We start from the raw sequence: 25982 nt of genomic DNA, 5'->3' as shown, positions 1-25982 counted from the left end.
ATCTGTTTTTAGACTCTTGAATGAGGCCTGTTCACATATTCCTAATCCTATAGACCAGAGCCTCCCAAACTGTAGGTCACAACCCCAAATGGGGTCAGAAAATCCAGGTCTGGGGTCACATCGTATGTGGGCGCTCCATAGGACATCCGGGTATTTGAAGAGAGAATTTCTCATGATTCTTTCTTTAAAATCTGCTGGTTTTTATGTAAGAAGAAAGCCCATGCAAGCCCCTAATCACTGGTAGTGAGTGAGAGACAAATGTGTGCGAGTCAGAGCAAATCCAAAAGTGAAAGCACACATTGGCGACTGTTTCCTGTATTTAACTATAAGACTTCCAAGTTAAAAAAAAAAATAATTAATTAAATGCTTATATTTAAAGGTGCAGAAAGTACACACCAATGTGTGCTTCACTTTCGGATTTGCCAGGTGCATGCACACAGGAGCTGAGCTTACCGTGAAACTGTTCTGCGCATGCACCGAGCACGTTTCCCCCTCCCCCCCGCTTTCACTTTTACAGCGTGCATACCACTTCCTTTGAGCTTTGGCGAGTTAGGTTTCTGAGCCATCCCAGCGGTATAGTTACTGCGCTGTTGGCTTACCACAGGAGTTCTGAGCATCGACCCACAAGTGCATGGTTTTAATGCACACTTATTAGACTGAGGCCAGAGATTATTGCTATAAAGGACTAACCCATCTTAGAAGATGAAGGTCCTTGGTTAATGTGTGTAGAATAAACTCCCAGAACTCCTGCTCTCCCACACAGAAACAACACTATTTTTTTCCAGAACTGAAGGAATGTTTCACCCTAAACCTTTGACATTTTGGAACTGTTTTGATAGCCTACACACTGCTCCCATCTCTTGCTGAGAGCAGGGTCCTGTGGAACCCTCCTACCTCTCCTCCTCACTCCATCAGGAATTCCTCACATGAGAACAGGGAGACCCTGTACTGATACTGCAGAACAGGATCTTTGAGCAGCACCCCCACAAACCTCCCAGCCTAATTCTACATATCCTATGCCAAGAGCAGTCCACTCGGTATTTTCCAACTCTAAACTCATAACCCTCATATGAAACAGACCTGCAGAAACCATAAATTCCACTGGAAACATTAAGGGGACAGCAGGCATACGGGATGTCACCAACCAAACTCAATATCTAACCGTCTAATGTAGCCCACTATCCCTGTGTCCATCTCCTGAACCTCCAGTCCTAGTGGTAACAGACTCTGAATCGCTGTACTCATCCTTTGAGCCATGCCTTCCTAGAGGTGAGAGGTTCTCTAACACATTCTTTAAAATCTTTTTTAACTTACCTAAATGAAAAAAGTCATACTAAGCTGTTTACAGTACTAATATAAAATGATGTTACAAAAGCATGTTATCCCTGAGGTGACATCCTATGACCTACACAGCCCAGGTTCTATGTCCCTGTGGCGATCAATCCTAGAGGTGAGAAGCTCTGTATTATTTATTCGGGTTTAGCTCACACCCTTTTCAATAGCAGATTAAGGTATTTCTATGTCCCCGGAGGGTTTACAATCTAGGGTTGGGTTGCAGTGGGATTTGAACTGGGGTTGCCTGGTTGTCAACCTGGTGCTCTGACCACTAGACACAACCAAAAAACAGAAGAACTGAAACCCTTGTAGCCACAGAGACAAGTCAATCACCTTTATTGGACATATAAGACTCGACACGAGCTGTGTTTCGGCCCACAAGGGCCTTCCTCAGGAGTCTCTCAAATTTGTATGTATGCTGTTGAAACTAGAATGGTGCAGATGTGTTCAATATTTATGACAAAGGATAATCCTTGTACTTTTCTTCTAAAGTGCTTGAGCTCTGATGAGTGCAAACTGCCTGAGGAAGGCCGTTGCGGGCCGAAACATGGCTCGTGTCGAGTCTTGTATGTCCAATAGAGGTGCAAGTTTGTACATCGCCTGCTGCTTCCCTTCCTTTCGTCGCCCTTGTTGTGATTGACTTGGCTCTAACCACTAGACCACTTTTCACCCTGTATCTATCCCAGAGTCCTCCAACCCTAGAGGTGACAGGTTCTGTGTCCCTAATCCATTCAATCCTAGAGGTGAAACCGTATCCTGTTACTATACCAAAATTCTCCAGCACAAGAGATTGCAGGCTCTGCATCCCTATCCTAGAGATGACAGGTTTCATATCCCAAACAAAAATGATTTAGCTTCCACCTAATTATCGTTGTATCCATATAATTCAAATGTCCATATAACGAATACATTTCTCCCAGTGACCTCAGCTGTGCCTATTGTCAACTTTACTGTATGACAATCATTTCAGCACAACACTCTTCATTGGTTCACATTTATTAATGCATTTTTCATTTTGTTCTTATTCGTTTTTTTAGTTAGCTTATTTTAATTAATATATCAAATACTCATCTTAAAAGGTTTCATATTCCCGCATCTATCCCATAGCTCTACAACCCTAGAGGTGACAGGCGCTGTATTCCTGCACCCATCCACGATTCCTCCCATCCTGTGGGTGACTGGGTCTCTATCCTTGTGTCATGTTTAGAAGAAAACTTTTATATTTAGGTTACCTTTGAAACAGAAATGGTATTATTAATTTCTGGAATTTAGTGCTCCCTTCAACCTCTCAGGCCCTGAAAAGGGCAAATGAGCCCAGAAAGTGGTTCCATGTCCAGAAAATAGGCAGCTTCTTTCTGAGTGTCAGACCCCAAGTTCTGTGCCACACCCACAGCTGCCTCTTTAACCCTCTCCACCTACCAAATGATAACAAAGCAGCCTGATGTATGATATACAGGAGCACAGCATTTGCTATGAATATATATTCCAGCTTCAGCTACCTCTAGGTGCAAAGTACCTATCAACCCTGTATTTATTTCATGGGGAAAGAACCCCCAGACAAATCTCTTTGGACATGTTGCCAGTAGGTAAGTCTAGTGGGGTAGGGGAAAGGTGCAAGGCTGAAGATTCACAGAGGGTGCTTAATACCCTTACACCAACCTTGAGAATAGGAGAGAGGAGATGGGGAGGCTGCCCCTTTCTGAGTGCAGAAAGGGAGGGGATTAATCTGCTCCTTCTGTTTTGTGCATGGGAAGGAGGGAAGCTTCCATTACAGGAGGGAGTGGAGGACTAGCCTAGTGATTAGAGCAGTGGTTTGGGCAATCAAGTTTCAAATCCCACTGTGATTCCTTGTGATCTTGGGCAAGTCACTTAACCTCCCCTGCCTCAGGTACACACTTAGGCCCCGATGATCAAAGGTAAATGCGGGTGCTAGAGAGCACTAGTGCCAGACTAGCGTCCGCATTTACCTGCACCCCCATGATCATCGGGCAAACAGCACCCGAGCGAGGCAATAGCACAGAACTATTTAAATTAGATTTAAATGAGTTCTGCTTGTATTCCACAAAGCTCTGATCATAAGGGCAGAATAGTGCCTTAACCCTACTGCCAGCTCAGCTGGCATTAGGGTTAAGGCTCTGTTCCCCCCCCCCCCCCCCCATAAGAGTCAGGCAGCCTGGGCTGTCACTGTCAGCCCGGGCTGCCACCGTGCCCTGGGGGTCCATTGGACCTCCGGATCCCCCTCCAAAAGCAAGGCCCTGGTGACCTAGTGCCCCCCAAGCTCCCACAGCTGGCTGGAGGTCCAGTGGACCTCCAGCCCCCCGACTCCCCCCCCCCTGATATGAGGGCACGGGTACTGGAAGTACAGTGGATCTCCAGCCCCCCTAACCTCCCACATCTAAAAAAAACATACCTGGTGGCCCAAGTGGGCTGCCAACCCAAATCTCCCACCCTCTCTGGTAGTCTAGTGGCCAAACTGCCCCCTCTACCTCCGTGCTGGAGGAGGGAGTAGCACTCCTTCCTCTCTCCAGTGCTGCCTTCAAAATACCAATGCCCTGCCCTGCCCAATGCATCCTGGGATTCGCTGTGCGGGGCTTCCCTACCATATAAGGGAGTTGCTCTCAGAATGCTCAACGCTAGTAATGGCTTGAATTTGCATGTTATTAGCGTTGATCATTGAGGAGTTAGTTTCCCGTGCTATTCCGGCAATATTCTTAGGGCGCTGTTTTGGAACAGTGTAGGGAATTGATCATCGGAGCCTTAGAGTGTAAGTCTCCTGGGGATAGCAAAATATCTCCTGTAGCTGAATGTAACTTGCCTTGAGCTACTACTGAAAAGAGCTAAATTCAAATACATGCGATGCGTTCATAGATAACTTCTGAAAGTTTTCAGGTAGTGGTTCAGGCAATCATTTTACCTTAATTAGATTATTGCAATTTTTTGTAAGGTGGGATTACAGCAAAACTGTGGGCTATACTGTAGGTGCTCCAAAATACAGCAGGTCATCTAATGTTTGGAGCTAAAAAATATAATTGATTTACTCCATTTTTGCAACAATTGCAATGGCTCCCTATTAAAGAGAGAGTGATTTTAAAACTTTAGTATATAAAACTTTATATGGTATGGATCCAGAAGGTTTAATCTCTCATCTCCAATTAACCGTACAAATTCCCACTATCAATCTTTGTTGAAACTTGGCTCTCCTTCAATAAAATCTGTTCGCTTAAAATTATTAATTGATAATTCTTTTGGATATCAGGGAACGAAGCAGTGGAAAAATCTTTCGGTGGATGCAAGACGAATTTCATCATATTTTCTTTGTCAGACAGTTTTAAAAACATACTATTTTAATTGGTATTATGATGCAATTGCCTAAACTGTAATCTACGATTGTTGTAAATGGCTGTATCTGGTTAGATGTCTATGATTTGTTATCTGCCTAGAATCTATTGATGAGATTAGTGTGGACTGCAAATCACAAGAATAGAATCGAATAAATAGGCTGTCTAGCTGTGACTGAAATGTCAGCCAGAGCTTGTGAGTATTGTATGCCTGGGGATAGGGCAGGAATTTCTCTCACTAGATATAAAGAATGATAGTGTAAGCAGTCAGTCACTCTTGGTTTCTTACCTTTTGGTTTCTCCATGCTGTGGTGTTACATAACTGCTTCCAGGATGCAGCTGTACAGTCCCCAGGTCACGGAGCAGAATCTCAGCAAAACAGTAATGGAAGGACAGAGACAATCCAGCTCAGTGCAGCAACGGGAGAGGGCTCTCCATGTCTTGCCGATCCCAGGATTCCGAGAGGAAGGGCCAGTGTGACAGGGCAAGCTAAAACTGCCATCTACAGGGCATCAGAGGATCTGCAAGCAGGTCCCTACACTGCAGCACCCACAGCACCTCACCCCATCTCTCCAGCATCCTCAGCACTGAACTACAGCACTCTCCAGCCTACAACTCCTCCCCCCCAGAAAATCAGTACTCCAAGCCCAGCACTAAAATAATTTCCTGCCCCATACCTTTCAGTCTCTACAGTAGATTCAGGGACCAATATTCAGTAGCTTGCCTATGTATAAAGTCTATAGGTACTTGTAAGCAATGTTTCATAGAATATTTGCTTATATGTGTGTGAAAAAAAATCCCATGGATTCTGCACATCGTTTTTTGTGTGCACAGAGGAAATATTAGGTGCAGATCTGAAAATGAAATCCTCCATGAATACTTTACTTATTTGACCTAAAGACACCCTCAGAAACACCCTTTTTAACACACTGAAAAGTAAACACTTTCGTGAACCCCGTGCATAAAATTTAACTGTCTTGATGGGCCAGTGTTTGACCAGGTCATTTCCCCCCAAGTAAATAGCTTTGGAAATTCTCCTTTTTAGCCTTTCCCTCAATTCTCTGGTACATAAACACTTCACAGCTCCAGGATATTTTCCCAGATACACACTCAATACCCCCACCTAGCCATGGCCACCATACCAAGTGTTGCTACCTCTGAATCAGAGAGACTTAATGAGCACCTCTCCTCGTTCTTGGAACCCAGCATTCTTCATTCCCTCCTGAATTGTATAAAAAGCCATAAAAAAAAGTCAAACAATCCATCAGGTCCTGATAAATGCCACACCACCTTTAATAAGAAGCAGAAAAACCCACTCACAGGAATTGTCCAATAGCAGCAAAAACAAACAGAACAATAAAACCTAACCCCATCCCACCCACCCTGCACCCCAAAATAACAAAACGAGAGAGATCCAGGAAGGGGTGTGCGTCTGGAAGCCATGAAGCTTATTTATAATAATGTCACTTTTAACATGAAGCTGTGAAAGGCAACTCTGGACTTGTGATTCTCCAGGAACATACATTCTTTAGTGTCCACCTGCAAGCCAGGTTCCCTCCAGCTGTGCAATAGATGCAGAGAAGGGCAGGCTGTACCCACACTCTAGGGTCTTACCCTACAGGAGGGTCTCCTCAGCCTGGTGTGTAAGGATAAGGGGAAACATAGGGGAAAATGAAGGAGTTTGAGGATCTCATCACTGACTCAGCTTTGGTACAGAGTGACCTTTTCTATAGTGCTAAATGTATAACTTCTCATTATCGAAGTGATTCAGCACTTTCTTCCTATGATTAGTGTGTATACTGCTACAGGGCAAGCGATTATTCAGGACTGAGCCAGTATAAAATATTGTCAATAGTGATACACTACAGCGCTCCTTCACTCTACTGGCCCAATGTAATATCTCATCCGTTGCTGACAAAACGCAACCATCTTATATGGAGCGTATCCATATTCTACTTGTTCAACCCTTCATTCTTATGCGCAACCGTGATGCACTGTGACCTCTCATCTGCTCCTCTCCGTAGAGATAAAAGGTCACCTCTTATTACCAATAGTAAAATAGTGCAGCTCTAACATTGTCAATGAAACACTAATTTTCAAAGCGTGAATTTTACAAGGCAGCGGTGCAGCCCCTGGCTGGGGGATGGAGGGGGGAATGGGTAGGGGAAGGCTGCTGCTGGGGCAGGGAGGGCAGAGCCAGGGTACTGGCATGCCCTGGGTACACTTCCTGCCCCACTGCACAATCATTTCTGCACCAAGTCAGGAAACGTCAACTACCAAAATCAGTTCTGGATGCTTAGAGAGGACGGATTCTCTCATTCTCTTTCTTGTCTGTAAAGCGCCGGTAGATCAGAGGATCTGGAGTACCCTCTTCCAGGGTGTGGCTCAGAAGAGGAAGGCTCTCTTCTTCATATCATTCCTCTTCCACAGGGCCAGTTTGTTGAACTCTTCTATGTTCATCTGAAAGAGACGATGGAACTCTTCTGGGGACAGGTGTCTCTATAGGAACAGAGGGGGAGTCAGGAAGCAGCTGTGTCAAACATTCCACATACCATCTGCAAACCTGTATCCTTACATATATTTATCTATATATATATATACACATCTCTCTCTATATATATCTATATCTATATATATCTATATCTATATATACTAGTAAAAGAGGCCCGTTTCAGATCAAATGAAACAGGCACTAGCAAGGTGTTCGTCGCCAACACCCCCCCTCCCTCCCTCCATGGCCAACCCCTTCGTTATTCTTCCATTGCTCCGCCCCCAACTTCATGACGTTTGACGCGAGGGCGGGGCCCGGAGCGATTTCCCACCCCCCCGCCTCCCTCCCCGCCAACCCCTTCGTTGTTCTGCCATTGCTCCGCCCTTGAGGGCAGGGCCCGGAGCGATTTCCCACCCCCCCCCACGCCTCCCTGCCTCCCTCCCTGCCAACCCCTTCGTTGTTCTGCCATTGCTCCGCCCTCGAGGGCGGGGCCCAGAGCAATTTTGGTGGCTTCACCACCACGAACCTTCCAACCTTTTGAAGGAAGTCAGGGCTTGGCTTCACTGATGTCAGTGTCCTCAGAACGTTGAGGGTGAGTTTTATTATAGTAGATATATATATATATATATATATATATATATACACACCCACACATATATATCAGGGGCATAGCCAGACCTCAAGGTGGGAGGGGGCCAGAGCCCCAAGATTGGGGGCACATTTTGAGTGCTGCCCCATTGCCCCCCCCCCCCCCCCCCACTGCCTCGTCTTGCCTCCTCACAAACATACTTTTGCTGGCGGGGGTTCTCAACCCCCACCAGCTGAAGCCTCCTTCAGTGCAGTCTCCGGTGCAGCCGCATTTGCTGCCTGCCCCCTGCTCTTCTTGCTTCTCCTGTGCACGCTGATGCTGAGCTTCAGTGTGCACATGAGGTGCAAGAAGAAAGAAGAGCAGGGGTCAGGCAGTGGACGCGGCTGCGCCGTAGACCACGCTGAAGAAGGCTTTGGCTGGCAGGGGTTGGGGACCCCCGCCAGTCAAACCAGGTGCCCGGATGAAATTTGTGGGGGCCCAGACCCCCGTTGCCCGCCATAGCTACGCCCCTGATATATATACACCTAAGTGTCAGTTCTATACAGGTTGCCCAAATTTGAGTGATAAAATGCAAGGCAAATATAACAGCATCTGGGTACCCAGCATGCAAAATGCCAACACATAGATGCTATCACTTACACCATGTAAAAGGCAGGCATAAATAGCACGTAAAGGGGGCATTTGAGTGCATAAGTTACAAGCATAAATGTGGGACCTACCCACACCCCACCCGAGCTCTGCCCACAGGTATGCCCCCCTTTTAAAAAAAAGTTAATCCATCTTTATTGAGGTTTTCGGTTTATACAAAAGAACTGTAGAAACAATTCACATTCAAAGAAATATACAAAACATTAACGGATGGCTTGGTAGAGTATTACCCATCTATAGTAAGCCAAACATGGAAGGCTAACACCAAAAAAAAAAAAAAAAAACCAGATACCAACAAGAAATGTATTAAGTTATGGCCAATAAAAAAGGTATCATCTTATTTTCTTTTCCATGTTTTGTTTTATTTCTATTGATTACCTTTAAAAGTGGACTAACATGGCTACCACACCTCTCTACTGAAGATACCAACAAGAAATTTACACAGTCAGATATTTTTTAACCATTCCACCCCTCCTCCCAACTTCTAGTTAAGGACATTTCATACAGTGCAATCCGTAGGCAATAGATACAGATGACAAGCATTAGCAAAAGCAGTAAGAGTAGAAGAGCAGTAATATCTATTCCATATTAGGAGGAACAATAGTAGGAGGGGGACACTGATATTCTCAGACTTATCTGCAAACAGCAGGGCCCCCCTTGGCCCGTCACGTGCATTGAAATACCTCCACTTCTCCCACCACTGCAAAGGCCACTGTCTCCAGTTGCTCATTAATAAGCAATCTCAAATTTCTTATAACTGCAATGAGATAAATAGTTTTTTTTATTTTTTATGGGGATCATCAGATCTAACTGCAGCTCACACCATATGAACAATCATGTTCTTTCTTCTCCGAGAAAAATGGTTGTGGTGCAAATCTTCATAAGATCACCCTTATCTGCTAATTTTCTATTTCCTTCTTTTCTTATTTTACATCTCTCAATATACCATAGCTGTGCAATGTACCAGCATTTTTTAAATATAAGAAACGTGCATTCTAGCACAGACTTATCTTCGTAAGGTGGCAGCTTTTAACTGCAGGAGAACCTCCACCGACGTGGCCAGGTTTCGCAATAAGCTTCCTCAAGGAAGAGGCTCTCATAACATGATTCATATACTCCCGCATATGGAGAAAATGGCCGCCCTCATAACATGATTCATAAACTCCCGTATATGGAGAAAATGGCCGCCCTAATAACATGATTCATATACTCCCGCATATGGAGAAAATGGCCGCCCTCATAACATGATTCATATACTCCCGCATATGGAGAAAATGGCCGCCCTCATAACATGAATCATATACTCCCGCATATGGAGAAAATGGCCATTTTCTCAATATGCGGGAGTATATGAATCATGTTATGAGAGCCTCTTCCTTGAGGAAGCTTATTGCGAAACCTGGCCACGTAGGTGGAGGTTCTCCTGCAGTTAAAAGCTGCCACCTTACGAAGATAAGTCTGTGCTAGAATGCACGTTTCTTATATTTAAAAAATGCTGGTACATTGCACAGCTATGGTATATTGAGAGATGTAAAATAAGAAAAGAAGGAAATAGAAAATTAGCAGATAAGGGTGATCTTATGAAGTTTTGCACCACAACCATTTTTCTCGGAGAAGAAAGAACATGATTGTTCATATGGTGTGAGCTGCAGTTAGATCTGATGATCCCCATAAAAATAAAAAAAAAAACGAATTATCTCATTGCAGTTATAAGAAATTTGTGATGAAGTTTTGGATGTTTGGGACACTTGGTAATATTACATTAATAAGCAATGGCAGCTGGACAATTTCCTAAGTGGATGCCCCTCTATTGCTCGACTACAGGTGTCCATTTGTTGTTGTATCCGATTTGGTGTCCTCACAGGGAGGCAGTAATTTTTTTTTCATGTAGTTAGATTTCTCCACAAATTGCTTTCCATTTAGCAATTGGGTGAATCACTTCATAAAGGCAGTTAATAAATCCCAATAAATAAAATGAATAAATAAAATTGAGGGTCCTACAGCATCTTTCTAGGATCTAACAATGGTCATCTTTGCCTTCTAATGGTAAAGTGCACATTACATCCAGAGTCTCCCTCTGGAGAATAGCCCAGTAAACAGAATTCTGGGGATTTCTGCCAACTGCTCTGTGTCCAATTCCTAATATAACTCCAAACTGAGTCTCAGAATTTGATACTTATATTACATGCCCCCTTGCAGTTGCGCTCAAAGCTTGCAGAATACTGCTTAGCATCCAACCAGCACTTCCACATGCTTAAGTGTGATACTGTATAGCAGAGATTTTTAATCTTTTTCTTCTCATGGCACACCTACGCAGTGCTAAAATTGTCAAGGCACACCCCTCTTACATGGTCCGGCATTTTACTTTCTTCCACACACCCACACCCTTCTCCCTCCTCCTCCACAAATAGTCCAGCATTTACCTTCTCTCCTCCCCACCCTCACAAATAATCCAGTATTTACCTTCTTTTCCCACCACCCTCACAAATAATCCAGCTTTTATCTTCCCCCCCCCCCCACTCTCACAAATAGTCCAGCATCTCTTCCTCCCATCCCTCTCCAGCCAGCGACCAGGTATCTCCCCTTATCTCTCTTGACCACCCCCCACCCCCTTCATATACCTTTTTAAAAGTTTTATTGTTTCTAGTGGTCTGCGGCAGAGAGCAGCAACTCATACAGCCTGCTCATGCCAACCCCGAAGCCTTCTCTCTGACGCTTCCCACCTAGGCAGAAGCAGGAAGTTACATCAGAGAGAAGGCTCTGGGTTGACGCAAGCAGGCTGTATGAATCACTGCTCACTGCCGCCGACCGCTAGAGGCAAGAAAACTTTGACCCTCAACTACCGCAGCACACTTATGGACCTACAGTGGCACAATGGTTGAAAAATGCTGCTGTATAATCTTAGCTCAGTGACAGCGTTTACATTTACTACTACAAATCATTTCTACAGCGCTACCAGTCGTACGCAGCGCTTCACAATTGAACATGAAGAAAAGACAGTTCCTGCTCAGCACTGAGTAACACTGCTGATTCGTTGAATCCAGTTCGGAGTCTGACGTCGCAGCACGTTGTACGCGCGTACAATGTGCTGCAACGTCAGACTCCGAACTAGATTCAACGAATCAGCAGCGTTACTTACAGCATGGCCACGGAGGAGTCGGAGGAAGACAAAATATGAAGACTGCGGGTCGGACCTCGGCTGGCGGGGGTTGGGGCCCCCCGCCAGCAAAAGTAAGCAGCGGGGGAGGGTTGACAGCGGGGAGGGGGGCCAGGGCGAAATCTGCGGGGGCCCAGGCCCCTGTGGCCCCACGCAGATATGCCCCTGCTGCTCAGTGCTAAGATTATAGAATGACGGGGTTAGAGGTTAATACTCAGTGGGGCGATGGGAGGGGGTGGCGGCGAAGGGGTGGCCATCACATAATGATAAATGGATGACTTATCTGCTTATCTTTATGCCACATTATCAGTTTAAGGCAGTCCTAAAGACATAAGGTATTCATTTAAGTTAGGACTGTTATTTACATGCACTTAAACAGAAAGTTACCTGGAAAGGGAAATGGGACTTGATATACCGCCTTTCTGAGGTTTTTTTCTTGCAACTACATTCAAAGCGGTTTACATAGCCTTATCCGGATCACTTTTGGCCCTTTTCCTTCTAAACAAAGCTTAAACTGCAGCTGTCCCCAGATAATTCAGCATAAACAATTTATTCAGCTAACTCTGAAGTTAATCATTTAAATTGTTTAGAATACTGCCCTCATTCTTTCTACTTACATTTGCATACATGAACATGCTTTACACTTACATATGCACTCACTTGCACATATGTTCGGTCTGCAGACTTTCCAATGGCAACTTAGGAGGGGAAAAGATAACAGGCGCAACTTCAGACACAGCGGTTAGTAGCAGACCTTGTGTCAGGAGACTAAGGGGCCCGTTTACTAAGCCTCATAGGCGCCTACGCATGCCCAATGCATGCCAAATTGGAGTTACCACCTGGTTACCGTGTGTCCCTTGCGGTAATTTCAATTTTGGTGCGCGTCCGCAATTCACGTCTGAAAAATATTTTTTATTTTCTGATGCGCGTAGACCATTACCGCTTGGTTACCGTGTGAGACCTTACCACTAGGTCAATGGTTTGCAGTAAGGTCTCAGACCCAAAATGGATGCGCATTTTGCTGCACCTCCATTTTCGGCAAAAAGTTTTAAAAAGGCATTTTTTGTAGGTGCGATGAAAAATAAAATTCTGCGCCCGCCCATATCACGCGCCTACACTACCGTAGTCCATTTTTCAGCACACCTTTGTAAAAGGACCCCTAAAGGTTCTTACTTATTCCTTTTATCACTCATTGTTTCCTTTCCCCTTCATCCTCTATGTGCCCCTTTCTTTTGTCATCCCGTTTCTTTGGCCCTCATTTCCCAGCGATGTGTGCATTCACTTCTCACCTCCAGTCGTGTCCTGTCAACACCAGGTGGCAGCTTTATGCGCCCTCTGTTGGTAACCATCAGCATTTCATATGGATAAATCTGAAATGGACATAAAGCTTACAAGATTAGTGTTTAAAGGCTCACTTAACTTGTTTATGCACTTCCCTCCCTGTAACACTACCAGTACACAGCACATGCCCAGCCCCCTACCCTGTTACACTGCCAATACCCAGTACATGCCCAGCTCTCTCCCTGTAACACTACCAGTACCCAGCATATTTCAGGTTACTGCATTTCCTTTTCACGTACCCTGGTGTATATTAGCCTTGGAAGCAGGGGCGTATCTGGGGTGCAGAGCCGAGGTGAGGGGGCACATTTTAGCCCCCCCCCCCGGCGACCCTCCCACCGCTGCCCTTGCCGCCGCCCCCCGCTGCCATTGCCGCCGCCCCCCACTGCCATTGCCGCAAGAACCACCTCCGTGGCCCGCCCGCCGGCCGTCTCACCCGCCGCCAACCCTCCACCTGCTGTCGCCTACCTTTGTTGGCGGGGGACCCCAACCCCCGCCAGCCGAAGCCGTCTTCCTTCATTGTTTCTTCTTTCTGAGTCTGACTCTGACGTCCGCACATACACAACGTGCAGGACGTCAGACCTGCACGTTGTGTACGTGCAGGACATCAGAGTCAGACTCAGAAAGAAGAATCAAACAACGAAGGAAGATGGCTTTGGCTGGCGGGGGTTGGGGTCCCCCGCCAGCAAAGGTAGGCAACAGCACGTTGGCGGCGGGAGGGGGGTTGCGAAGGCCGTCGGTAGGGAGGGTCCAGGGCCAAATCTACGCCCCTGCTTGGAAGCGTTATACAAGAAACCTCACTCCTTGGACCAGGCATTACCTTTTGCTCTAGCATACTGGGTAGTGAAGTTCCTCTGTCCATTCGTGACCTCTGACCACCACCACCATTCTGTAAAACAAAGAAAGAATAAGAACCAAGAATAATCCTAAGGTACAAGAGGCCATCAGTCCAAGCTCATTCTCTTATGGATACCACAAATTTCAATCAATGCCATTTCTAGCATCTGTGTTACAAGGATGCTGAAAAGTTCAGACATTAAACCATAGATAACATGTGTACAAAAGAGAAGACAAGAGGCCTGACCTTCACATCCAGTGCTGTGCCCATTCACAACTCTTACCTGGAGTGCTGCAAAAAGAGAAAACAAAAAGAACAGGAGCTGAAATACCACATCCAAGGTAACACTCCCGCCTTTCCCCCTCATTAGTCATACTCTGATGCAGGAGAGGGGGAATGGAATGCAAGTGTGTGTCACAGGATGGGGATGAGTAAATACAGGTTCATGTTACAGGGCTGAAATACAGGAGAGCATCATATCTTACATACTATTTGTCAAAGCTAATTAGCATATTTTGACAGGTGGTCACACCAATTTCTGGCGGTAGCCAATACAAATCAAGGATCCACTTAAGCCACATCTACTCCCTGCCTCACCCCTCTTGATGATGGCACCAGATGTGACATGCTCCACTCCCACCCCTGACCCCACCTTATTTACATAACCCCACCCCAAACCCTGATCATTTTCATAGCCCCACCCCAACCTCCACCCCATTATGGTGACATAACAAGAAGTGATGTCATAACTATGCCCAGGTCATGCCCCTTTTTCAACATGGCAGTGAGTAGTGGATGCCCCAAGGAGGTTTAATGACAGGAGTCCACATGACATCAAAAGGTTGAAGCTGTTTCCCCCACCACCCCCCATCACCACCATATTGGCAACAACAAAACAATTGCTATCGCTATTGAAAACAATAGCAAACTTGTGAGGTTTTATTAAACCTCCTAGGTTTTGCATCCTCTGTTAGGAGGGGAGTGGGAGGAGATGTAAGGGGAGCTGGAGGGTTGGCCAGTTTTTGAGGGGTCTGCGAAGGGAGGGTGTGAGTGTTATATTCTTTAATTTGCTTACTTTAATCACATTATTATTATTGAACGTTATACTCTATCCTAGATCTTACATATCTGATATGAATTAATTCTTTACTTCTAATTTTCTTGATATCTTATGTACCTTAATTGTAATAATACTCTGTTCTTCTCATTCCGTTAATGGCGATTGCCATTGCGGCATAATGTAAGCCACATTGAGCCTGCAAAGAGGTGGGAAAATGTGGGATACAAATGCAGCAAATAAAACATTTAAAAAATAAATATTCAAAATGTATTTGTCAGTGCTCCAGAGTTTTCTTTGTTATTTGCAGTGCTGTATTGTAGATTTCAGTGCTGTGTTATATGCCTTTATTTTTTTCTTATGATGACAATAAAGCTATTTCTATTTAAAAAGAACAAAATAAAGGCATGTAGTACAGCACTGAAATCCACAATACAGCACTGCAAATAACAAAGCAAGCTTTGAAGCACTGGCAAAAACATTTGTGAATATAATCCTCACCCCTACAGATACCCCTTGAAAAATCCCCAAACCCCCCTCTCAACTCCCCTTACTTCCCCCCTCCCTTAGAATGCTAAACCCAGGTGGTTTAATAATATAAAGCGTAAGAGTGGCCTAGTGGTTAGAGCACTGGTTTTGACAGCCAGAGGTGGCTAGTTCAAATTCCACTGCTACTTCTTGTGACCTTGGGCAAGTCACTTAACCCTCCATTTCCTCAGGTACAAACTTAGTGCCCTGTTTACTAAGCCACACTGTATGTGCACTTTTTAGCATGTGCCAACGATAGACACACCCATATATTCCTATGGGTGTCTCTAGCGTTAGTGCATGCTAATTTTTAAAGCTCGCTAAAAACACTAGCGCACCTTAGTAAACAGGGTCCTTAGATTTTGAGCCCTCATGGGACAGGGACCTACCTAGTGTACCTGAGTGTAACTCACCTTGAGCTACTGCTGAAAAAGGTGTGCGCAAAATCCAAATAAAAAAATAAATAAACCTCATGGTGGCAAGCCCTGCTCACTGCCTTCAGCCCAGATAATGGGCTAGATAGGATCATGCTGGCTCCTGTCATTAAACCTCCTTGGGATGCCCCCATGGCACTGCCTGTTTCACACTATTAGCCACCAGCTTCGATGGGTCATGTGATGGGAAGTGACATCAATCGTTACATCACTTGTCAGACACCGCTCCCTACAGTCTGGGAGGAGCATGTGCAGTTTATTTTTTCTAACCCTTATTTTTAAAATGTATTTTTTCAAACACAGGTTGCTAATTTCTTTTTTTTAATGTGTGTGATTAGCTGTCTGCTTTTCTCTGAGAAACAAAAGGGACAGTCTTTCCTTGTGAGAGAAGCAGAACAGACGTACTTGTACCAGCAAAAGGTTTGTGTGACCTTCTTAATAGGCTTTTTTAAGCAGTGCTTTGAGAACTTCACGGTGTGTTATCTCAGGAGTGAAAGAACATGCCCTGACTTTAAAAAGTTTTTTCTTTAACCATATTTGACAGCAAAATGGTGGAATTCTATTCCGGCTCAAATTCATTATATCCATTGCTACAAGATGTTTTGTAAGACTGTAAAAACATATCTTTTTGAAAAATATATAATGGGTAAATTTTGAAGAGGAGATATATTTGGGGGGAGGGGGTATTGTAATTTTTAACTGATTGTAATTCCTGGAGTGTCCCAGTCTCTTTTCTACTTTGTAAATCACACTGAATTCCTTTGGGTATGTTGTGATCCACAAAAAATAAAGAAAAATGAAGTGAACTTAGTAGGTTTTTTTAAAGGTTTGGGGCCCTGTTTACTAAGGTGTGCTAGCGTTATCGCGCACTAATACTAGAGACACCCATAGGAATATCTGTATAGAATAAGTAATCACAAATGAAAAATAGAAATATGTAGCCAAAAATTAAACTGAAACCCCAAGAAGCCAGACGCTTCATACAGTGCAATACCGGAGAAATAGAAACAATGATGCATGTCCCCCTGTACTGTATAAAATATAAAGACAACAGATGTAAATTTCATGCACTAGCATATTCCACTCACTAAATTAAAAGTTCATAAATAAAACAAAAACATGAAAAATAATAAGCATATTTATTGGACTAATTTCAAGGCTCAGGTCAGAGTAGTGACAGGAAGGGAGACATTTTACTCATGAAGCAGCAAATGACTGCATACTACTGCAGCAGTTTGAACTGTATTTTCTGACTGTGCATACTTTTTAATGCCGCTGTAATTTGCATGCCATTACTTTACTGCATCAGGTATATAAGATTTTTTTAGTGCAATCATTAGAACGCTGTGAGGTCAAGTTAGCTTAGTATTCTGATGCACCACTTGCTGCATCAAGGACTGAGATCACAGGTTTGCCTGCCTACTTTTAGGGGAGGAGGGGAAGGGATAAAGAAATTATATTGGCAGCATGGGAAGGGGGACAAATTCAGCATTAGCACCCTATATAAGGTGGAATATGTTATGGTGCTGAGATGGAGGATGGGATGAGTTGCAGCCTTGAGTTACATGAGAAGGAAGAATCAATATAGCGATATCTTACAGGGCTGAAGTAGAAGGCAGGGGGCAAATAAATAGGGGAATAAGTTAAAGCCCTGAGTTATGTGAGAGAGATGAATGGATACAGGGTTATGTTAGAGCGTTGAGATACAGAAAGGGGTGAATGGATATGGGGCACCTTATCAGGCTGAGACAGAATGGAATGAATGAATGACAGGGAGTTACAGGGCTGAGATAAAGGAGAGGAGTGAATGGATACAAGGATGTGTTACAGCACTGAAATACAAGAAGGGGATGAATGAATAGGAGGACTGTCACTCCCAAGGGTCTGAACTTGGTGGCGTATGATGGTTGCTGGCCTTTGGAATACCTGGCCTGGAATTATCCTCAGACTAGAGGGAATCTTATCTATTCTCTGCTATTCCCTTCAACCAGTCTAATCCCCTCCTAGGTACCAATCAGCCCTTACCCTTCAAAGCAATCTACCTGCAAATAAACCAATAACTCCCAGATTGTTACTGAAGCTCTTTATTGTGCCATAGCATTAGGTTTTTGAACACCACATCTTTCAAGCTTCCTTATATGCAAAAGAATAAAATAAAGCTCACTTCCCTGGGGTTACTGTTAAATTTCACAGGCTGCAGGCATTATAAAGAATTAAAGATTAATATTCTGCTTTACAACAATGAGAAACATTTCATTACAACAACTTACAAACATTACCAAGAGTCACGCCCACTTCCAAGGTGTGGACAATTGCAATTTATAGTTTTCCAGCTTCAAACTCCTGTGCCAGATTTTCAGCCCTGCTTACACATGCTGTCTCTCCAAAGGAGACTCACAATACTAAGGAAGAATTATATCTACCCTCTCCCTTTCACCATTACACTGCAGCATTCCCTAGAGAAACAACTTTCTGCATTCACCAAGGAGGTTTAATTGACAGAAGACAGAGGGCGCCTGCTTGGCCCATTATCAAGCCTGAAGCTAGTAGGCGGAGCTTGCCACCCTGCAAAGAAGAACTATATTTTGAGTGTATCAAGATGGCAGCTGCATAAGGAAGCAATTATACTTGGGTGTAAGCTTCAGCCTTGTCACTTGACACCATCTTCTGTCAATCAAATCTTCTTGGCATTCAGAAACCCTCCTCTTGGTACTAGTGAATCCACAGAACTCCTCCCTCCTTCCCATTCATTAGTTTAATTAACTGCAGCATCCCAAAGAAGGCACAGGTCTGCGTTTACTAGACATTGCCTTAATATATTTTTCCCTTATTTCTTTTCTGGGTTCATTACAGTCAACAAGTAAAACATTTAACACAAGCTAGCAGAATTTCTTCCTTCTTTAAATTTCATAAGGCAATTACTCTTCTGTATTGGTAAACCAAACCTTTGCTAAATCTTTTCCTCCCAGCTTGCCTTCTAGGTTTGGTTTCAGCAAGAAAAAACATTTTAGGGCTTTCCTTCTTCAGCTTCCTCCTTAAAGTAACTCAACTTTCCCTATCCTTTTTGCCCCAGTTTCTCTTTTCCTTACTTCTGGCTCAGGGAATTCCTTCCTATCCCAGTTTTCTTTATCCCAAGACCACCAGCTCAGCTCCCTGAAGGCTCTAACGCCCTCTAAGCCTCTCCATTCCCTCCTTTAACTTGCCCACCTCCCAAGAGACTAACCGTCTGTAACATTTCTTTAAGGAGGAAAATCCTGCAACCCAGCTATAGTTACTAAGCCCTACCTGTGGTTGAAGAAGTATCTCAGTTCTCGCCTGGTCAGCAGGTTTACTCAGCCTTTTCCTCTCATCCCCAGAAGGAGCACCTCAGCTCTCTTCTCCTTTCCCTTTCTTCTGAGACTTCCTTAGCCCAAGGATTTGCATCTGCCTTTTTTCCCTTCCTCTCACTGAAGGCTTTTTCCCTCTTTCTCTCCCTTTCTCAAGGAAGTAGCCACTCCCTCAAAACAATTTTGAATGAAATGATGCCTGTTTTACAAAAGGTCTGCTCCCTCTGCCAAAAATTCGCTATACTTCTGCTCTTGATATAGGGGCAGCAGTGTATACAGGGAGCCCTTTCCTGCAAGTGCTGGAAAATCTAATTAACCCCTCCAGCCACCTGTGGGAAACCAAGGCTTTACAGTTACACTTAAGTTTCTCTGGGCTACTAAGGCAGGCTGCTGCCTGCATAGCTTCTCATGTCTTGACTCTTCCTGCACCTCCTCCTTGCTTCTGTCTGCTCATATTATCTGGCTTCTCCCAGGACCAAGAGTGTGCAGATTTCAGGTAAGAGTGCTTTTCTGTTTGGTTCCCTATATTTTCCCTGTCAATAGGGAAACCTGCTGCTTTTCTCTCAGAGTCCTTCCTGCTCTTCAATCACTGCTCAGACTGTGAGCGGCTGCCCAATCATTCTCAGGATGTGTCCAGGGCTGAGACAACAAGGTGGCACGTCTCATTCATTGGAAACTCTGTAAGACAGCAGTTCCCAAACTGTGTGCCATGGGTGTACTGACAGTGATCTGGGCCCTCGGGCAATAAGGGTCATGGGCCCCTAACCACCTATCAAAAGTGATTAATTTAGATGAAAGCTAGGGGTGAGTGGGCCCCCTACTGCTGTGGGCCCTCGGGCACTGCCATGTTGTTTCAATGGTCAGTCTGCCCCTGGCTGCAGCAAACTCTTAGGGGTGCTGCGGCAAATCCTGACCTCCCTCCCACTGCCACACAAACCGCTACTGCTCCCCCCCAATTCAACATCTGCCTCCTCTCTGTCCCTGCTCCCCTCCCCCACACACACCTATCTCTGCCGCTGCTTCTTTAAATGAGCAGCAGCAGCAGCAAAACAAGCCGCAGCCATATGGCCCAGACTCTTTATATATGCAGCTGACAATCCTGCCCCTTTGAACATCACTTCCTGATCTGGGGCACAGCCAGCAGCTGCATGTGTGGAGAGTCTGGTTCTGCATGGCTGCAGCTTGTTTTGTCACTGCTGCTGCTCATCTAGAAAAGCAGCAGCAACAGTGGTAGGGATGGGTGTTTAGGGGGAGCAGGGACAGACGCTGGATTGGGGGGAGAATCAGAGAGGGGGCTTAGGCTGGATAGAAGAGGAAGCATGAGGGAGGGAAGAGGCTACATGAAAGTGGGGGAGAAGGAGGACATAGGCTAGAAGGAAGGAGGAGAGAGGGTAGAGGCTGGATGAATGTTTTGAGAGAGGGAGGGTGGAAGGAAGGGAGAGAGGAGGGCAGATGTTGGATGAAAGGGGGAGAGAAGGAGGGCAGAGACTGGATAGAAGGGGGAGATAGGGTAGATGCTGGATGAAAGTGGTGAGGGAGGAATGGGAGGGCAGAGCTTGGATGAAAGGGGAAGAGAGGGAGGGAGGGAAGAGGCTGGATGGAAGGGGGAGTAGGGCAGAGGCTGGATGAAAGTGGTGAAAGAGGGAGGGATGGAAGGGAGAGAGAGAGAAGGAGAGCAGCCAGATGGAAGGGGGAAAGAAGGAGTGAATGCATGGAAATGCAGGTGTTGGTGGCTGAAACATGTTACCGATTTGCTTGCGCAAGCAGCATGGAGCTTGGATCTTGGGCAGTGGACCTCTTCAGCTTGTGGGGTTTGGGCATCCCTGCCAGCAAAGGTAGGAGTCAATGCTGTTGGAGGTGAGAGTAGGGGTGGGGCAGGGCGAGGGGGGGGAGACTTGAGATGAAATGTGTAGTTTAGGGGCGCCATGACCTGAGAAAGTTGGAGAACCACTGCTGTAAGCATTACAGCATCAGTGTGCCTGAAAAGCTTTGGGATCATGACTCTAAGAGAATTGTGGAAAACAAAGACGCTATGATCACCTGGGATATCCCCATCCTGACTGATGAAAAGCTGGATGCCAGAAAACTAGATATAGTAGTAAAAGAGAAAAATACTGGAATGGCATTAATTATAGAGGTGTCAGTCCCAAGCGATTACTCAGTGAATCGCATGGAGAGAGGGAAAATCTCAAGTATCAAGAAATGCAGTCTGAGACTAAGAAGATGTGGCAGAAAGACACAGAAATATTTCCCATCGTTTTGGGTGCCACAGCCTTGATTAAAAAGAACTTCCAAGCACACCTGTATACGTTGCCTATAAACATTACATCTTATGAACTCCAGAAAGAAGCTCTCTTTGGCCCAACACAAGCACTACGGCGAACGGTAGAAGTAAATTTGAGATACTGAGATTATATTCCACATGCCCTGGTTTAGGAATGAGGTTCATTCCTGTCATGGTGTGCACAAAACTGCCCCTGAGATTCAAGAGGGGGTGAATTGATGTGGGGATGTGCTACAGTGCTGCAGTACAGGTGATGATGAATGAATACAGGAATATCTTACATGGCTGAGATACAGTAGGAAGTGAATGAACAGCTGAGATCCAGAAAGGGGTCAATGGATGGGGTGGGGGATTACAGCCCTAAGGTAAACTATGGATATTTTTAGTGAGCAGATAATTTAATTTAGAATCACTCTTACCTTGGCTTCCTGCCCCACTGTTTGGAGGGGTGAACTCTGCTGATTGCAGCTGCAAGGCAAGATCACATCGTTTATGCCATCCTCACTCCACCATGGTACCACGAGCCCTACTGTCATACATGCTGAGAAATATTATTTGAGGGTTTGCACAGATGCATGCTGGGAAGATTATATTTCCACTAAGAAAAAAAAAGCTGTCTGTAGATCAGGGCTCTGCACAGTCCTTTCTGTTCCTTGCCCAGCTCCATTATCTCTGGCTTACGTGGGAACTATAAGACAGCAACATTCACCCCATTCGGTGCTCCTAGATACTGCCCAGGCTTTATTCCAAATGTGCACCAATGAGATCTTTTTACTGTAAACATTATTTTAAAACCTTTTTTAAATCTCTTCCCTGCAATTCCCAAACCTTCAAGGGTAGCCATGCAAGGAAACTAGTTACAAATGACCTCACAAAGCCCTCCTCTCGCCTCCTCTCTAGATCTGATAAGTAACAGCTATGATGTAACAGTAACATCAGTTATACATTATTATTATTAGTTATTTAGATTTTGCTCACACCTTTTTCAGTAGTAGCTCAAGGTGAGTTACAAGAACAAATCAGATCCTACTCTATGGGAAGTTATACCTAGCCTGTTTCCAGTGGCCCCTTTCAGGAATTCCAGGGAACTGCTGGGAGAAATTCCAAGTGTAAGATTCTGCAGATTAGGACTGGGTGATATGCTGTCTTTTTTTTTTTTAATTATTACCACAGTCTGAATAGAAGGCAGTGTGTATGCAGTGTTCTTTAAAGCACTCTGTATTTTTTCATTTCAGTACACCTGGTTAGCCTTACCCTGGTGAGACTGCTTCTCCCGTAGGCGGGAAGAGTGGAGGAATTGGATGTTCCTGAGTGCAGATCTGGAAAACAATGACACAGCAGAGTATATAGGTTGAGAGAGAGAGAGAGAAAATCCATCACGAACAATGATTCAGAAGTTCCAGTCAGCAGCTATTAGGGCATAATTAGCTAATGCTGGCAGTGGGTGGGAGGAACTGGAGGGTGGAGGAGGGGGGAAGTATAGGGAACAGAAACACAAAAACTGCTACACTGGATCAAATCAAAGGTCTTTTAAGTCCAGTGTTCTTTTCCCAACAGTGGCCAGTCCCAGGTTATAAGTAGCTGGCAGATCCCAAAGAGTAGCTATATTCCATGTTATTTTCCCCTAGGGATAAGCAATGGATTTTCTCATGTCTACCTTAATAACAGATTATGGCCAGGAATTTATCCAAACCTTTTTTAAACCCAGCTATGCTAACTAGTTTTCCATATCCTCCAGGCTTGTATCCCCATGTCCTTCTCTAGCTGACAGTAGGAAATGTTGAAGAAGTGCTGGCTGTGGGGAGAAGTTGTTGGAAACGGAGAAGGTGAATTTAAATTTACCTGTAAATTGCCAGACTAATTCAGTAAGTGGCTTATGCTCCTCTGCCAGCAGATGGAGCCAAAGGAAAAATAAAACCTCAGTGCTGACTTCATCATTCCTCTTATGGGAGCCTGGTGCTGCCTTCCAGTCTTCAGTATACCTACGTCAAAGCTAAGAACCAGTATTTCTGGTAGAATAAAATTTCTTGCTACTATTTTCTACATTTGTTGGTCTGATGTTTGTTTTGCTATGCTTGCATCACAGATCTTCTGCCTCTCCAGTTTTGTCAACCAAACTTGAGGCAGTCAAAACCTCTCACATTCATCGGCAACCCAGAGATAATACCTGAAACCAAGGGTAAGATTAGCCCCTAAAAGCTTCAGATGGACAGCAAAGCACTCGCTGTTCATTTTCTGAATTTGTCAGTCTGTGAATTCTCAGCAGCTGTGGTTTCCCTGGGTGGGTTCAAGATTGGTCTGGCAGTTCTAAAGGAAAGGAAATTAGCAGGTAAGCTTAAATTTAACCTTCTTTATTGTCCATGCCAGACCAGTCCACACAAATGGGATATATCCAAGCTCCATCTAGACTGGGTGCGGAAGCCATGACAGCTCTCAGGACTCTTTTGCCCAAGGTGGAGACTCTTCCCATCTGAAGTCCCAAACTTAAGCACTTAGAATAGGAATTCAGTAGAGGCAAGACCTCTATCCTGCCACTATCTTCTGGTGAGAGACTCATATTCTACCTAGAAGAACCCCTACATCCTTATCAAGAGGCTCATCAGCCCTCTGGTACCCACAAACTGACTGATGCAGACTGAAGCAAAAATCAGGGCCTTAGAGACTGCAGCATCATGTCTGGGATCCATCCATAGACAAAGGAAAGTTGAGCATTACTGAAAACATGCCTCTGACTGATGATTGTGAGATAACGGAACTTGAACAGGAAGGCGTATATAAATATCTAGGAGTGGAGGAAGGAGCAACAATCGAGCATAAATCACTGAGAGAAAAGATCAATAAAGAATATTATAGGATACTAAAATTGATATTGAAGAGTGCATTAACATCATGATTACCAGTAATCAGCTGGTAATTCTTCCACACTCATACACCCTTGGGATTGTAGCCTGACCTCTTAAAGACCTTGAAAAACTGAATATATGAACAAGAAGACTCCTCTGTGCCCACAAGGGCTTTAATAAGAAACAGTGTTTGCCAAGACTTTACATTCATTCCTCAAGCCCAAGAAGGAATGGCTCTTATACAAATAAATTGTACCTATTAAGCTACTATCATAGGCCTCTAGGCTTACTTAATAGTGTTATCAGATCCAAATACACAAAATGTGTTGAAATATGAAAGTAAATGCTTAGAATCCATTCATCATTAAACTTTGACAAGCATTCTGACAAGTAGAAGGAATGAATGAGAATCCACTGGTACCAAAAGCAAAGGAAGTAATAGAATATGCAATGGAACAGAAAAAAAAAACAAAACTCAAAGAATTAATTCAGCAAATGAGAAAAAACAAGTATCAATTGCATAAGTACAGCAGGAAATACAAAATGTTAATCCAGGAACCATTTGTTGATCAAAATTGCATACATGAATGGTTAAGAGAGATGAACTGAAACCTAAGAATGAGTGATTGATAATTGCAGCTCTGGACTGTAGATTACAGATGTGATAGTTTACAACAAGCATTGAAAAATTGGTACATCTGTAGATTCTATAAGAAAGACCCCCTAAGAGAATTATAGAGAATGAAAAGGTTATGATCAGATGAGACATCACCATTCCAATCAATATTTCCCATTGTTTTGGGTGCCACAGGCCTGATTAAAGTTAATTTTGAAACACACCTTGATAAGTTGCCTATAAACGTAAGAACTCCAGAAGGAAGCTCTCTTTGGCACGATTTAAGTACTTCAGTGAGCGTTAGCAGTAAATTTGAGAGACTGAGATCCCACATATCCTGGCTTAGAAATGAAGTTCATTACTTTGATGGTGTATATAAAAATAACCTATTTGGAGACATTCCTCCCCAAAGAAACCTATCTAAGGGCCAGATGCACAAAGCTTATCTTGCTATTAATGTTTGCTTTAGACTAGTTCTAGCTAGTCTAAAGCAAATGTTTACGTAGCTAGTAATGTACAAAGGGGTTTTCCATGGCTCTAAGGTGTGCCACTAGCAGCCACCGAGAACCCCATGCAAATGTATTCTAATGAGCTCATTCGTAATTTAATGTGTATTCCAGGGGATGCACAGCTCCAGAGCAGCCCTAATTTTATGAGCAAATTTTATGGCTGCCCTGGAGCTGTTGGAGAGGAGAGAAGCACAAGCAGGAAGCTATAAAGGTTACCTGCATGTGCTTCCTACCTCTCACCTCCTGGCACCTCCCCCCCCCCCCAAATTAAAAAAATATATATTCCTTGGTGGTCCAATGGACCACAATATCCCCCCGGCATCTTGTTATTTCCGTGCTGGTCAAGTGGACCCTGGCCCCCCCAATGTTTTTTAAAACTTTCCCTGGTGGTCCAGTGAACCACAACCCCCCCCCCCCCCCCCCCACTGTGATCCCGGAACCTTTTTTAAAAATGTTTCCAGGTGGTCCACTGGACTAAACCCCTTCCCTTGCGCAGGCACAAACCCCTCCCTCCTGCACCCGACCCACACCCCCACCCCTCCCTGTACCTTTATAACAAGGTGGAGGCAGGAAAGCAGGAGCAATGGCTCCTCCCTCCTGCCTTCGGCCTCCATGGAACAAAATGGCAGCACCCAGGGAATAAACTCCTTA

At 44.5% G+C, this 25982-nt stretch overlaps 2 protein-coding genes across 3 annotated transcripts in view; both read right to left on the bottom strand.

The window, feature by feature from the left end:
- Window positions 1-5121, bottom strand: part of LOC115469732 — a 44945-nt gene extending 39824 nt beyond the window's left edge. The window contains exon 1 of the mRNA XM_030202520.1: window positions 4963-5121. Coding sequence (XP_030058380.1) covers window positions 4963-4978 — 16 coding nt within the window. The 5' untranslated portion in view covers window positions 4979-5121. The remainder of the gene's footprint in view (window positions 1-4962) is intronic.
- A 944-nt stretch (window positions 5122-6065) lies between these two features.
- DMTN (dematin actin binding protein) overlaps window positions 6066-25982 on the bottom strand; it is a 94183-nt gene continuing 74266 nt past the window's right edge. For both annotated transcript variants that reach the window (XM_030201986.1, XM_030201987.1), the window contains exons 12-17: window positions 22618-22682; window positions 21783-21831; window positions 14018-14025; window positions 13717-13785; window positions 12848-12928; window positions 6066-7172 (exon numbers count right to left, since the gene is read on the bottom strand). In XM_030201986.1, coding sequence (XP_030057846.1) covers window positions 7059-7172; window positions 12848-12928; window positions 13717-13785; window positions 14018-14025; window positions 21783-21831; window positions 22618-22682 — 386 coding nt within the window. In that variant the 3' untranslated portion in view covers window positions 6066-7058. The remainder of the gene's footprint in view (window positions 7173-12847; window positions 12929-13716; window positions 13786-14017; window positions 14026-21782; window positions 21832-22617; window positions 22683-25982) is intronic.

This window comes from Microcaecilia unicolor, chromosome 4 (genome assembly GCF_901765095.1).
Source record: "Microcaecilia unicolor chromosome 4, aMicUni1.1, whole genome shotgun sequence".
Taxonomy (NCBI): Eukaryota; Metazoa; Chordata; class Amphibia; order Gymnophiona; family Siphonopidae; genus Microcaecilia; species Microcaecilia unicolor.
This window is presented reverse-complemented; position numbering and strand designations above follow the sequence as displayed.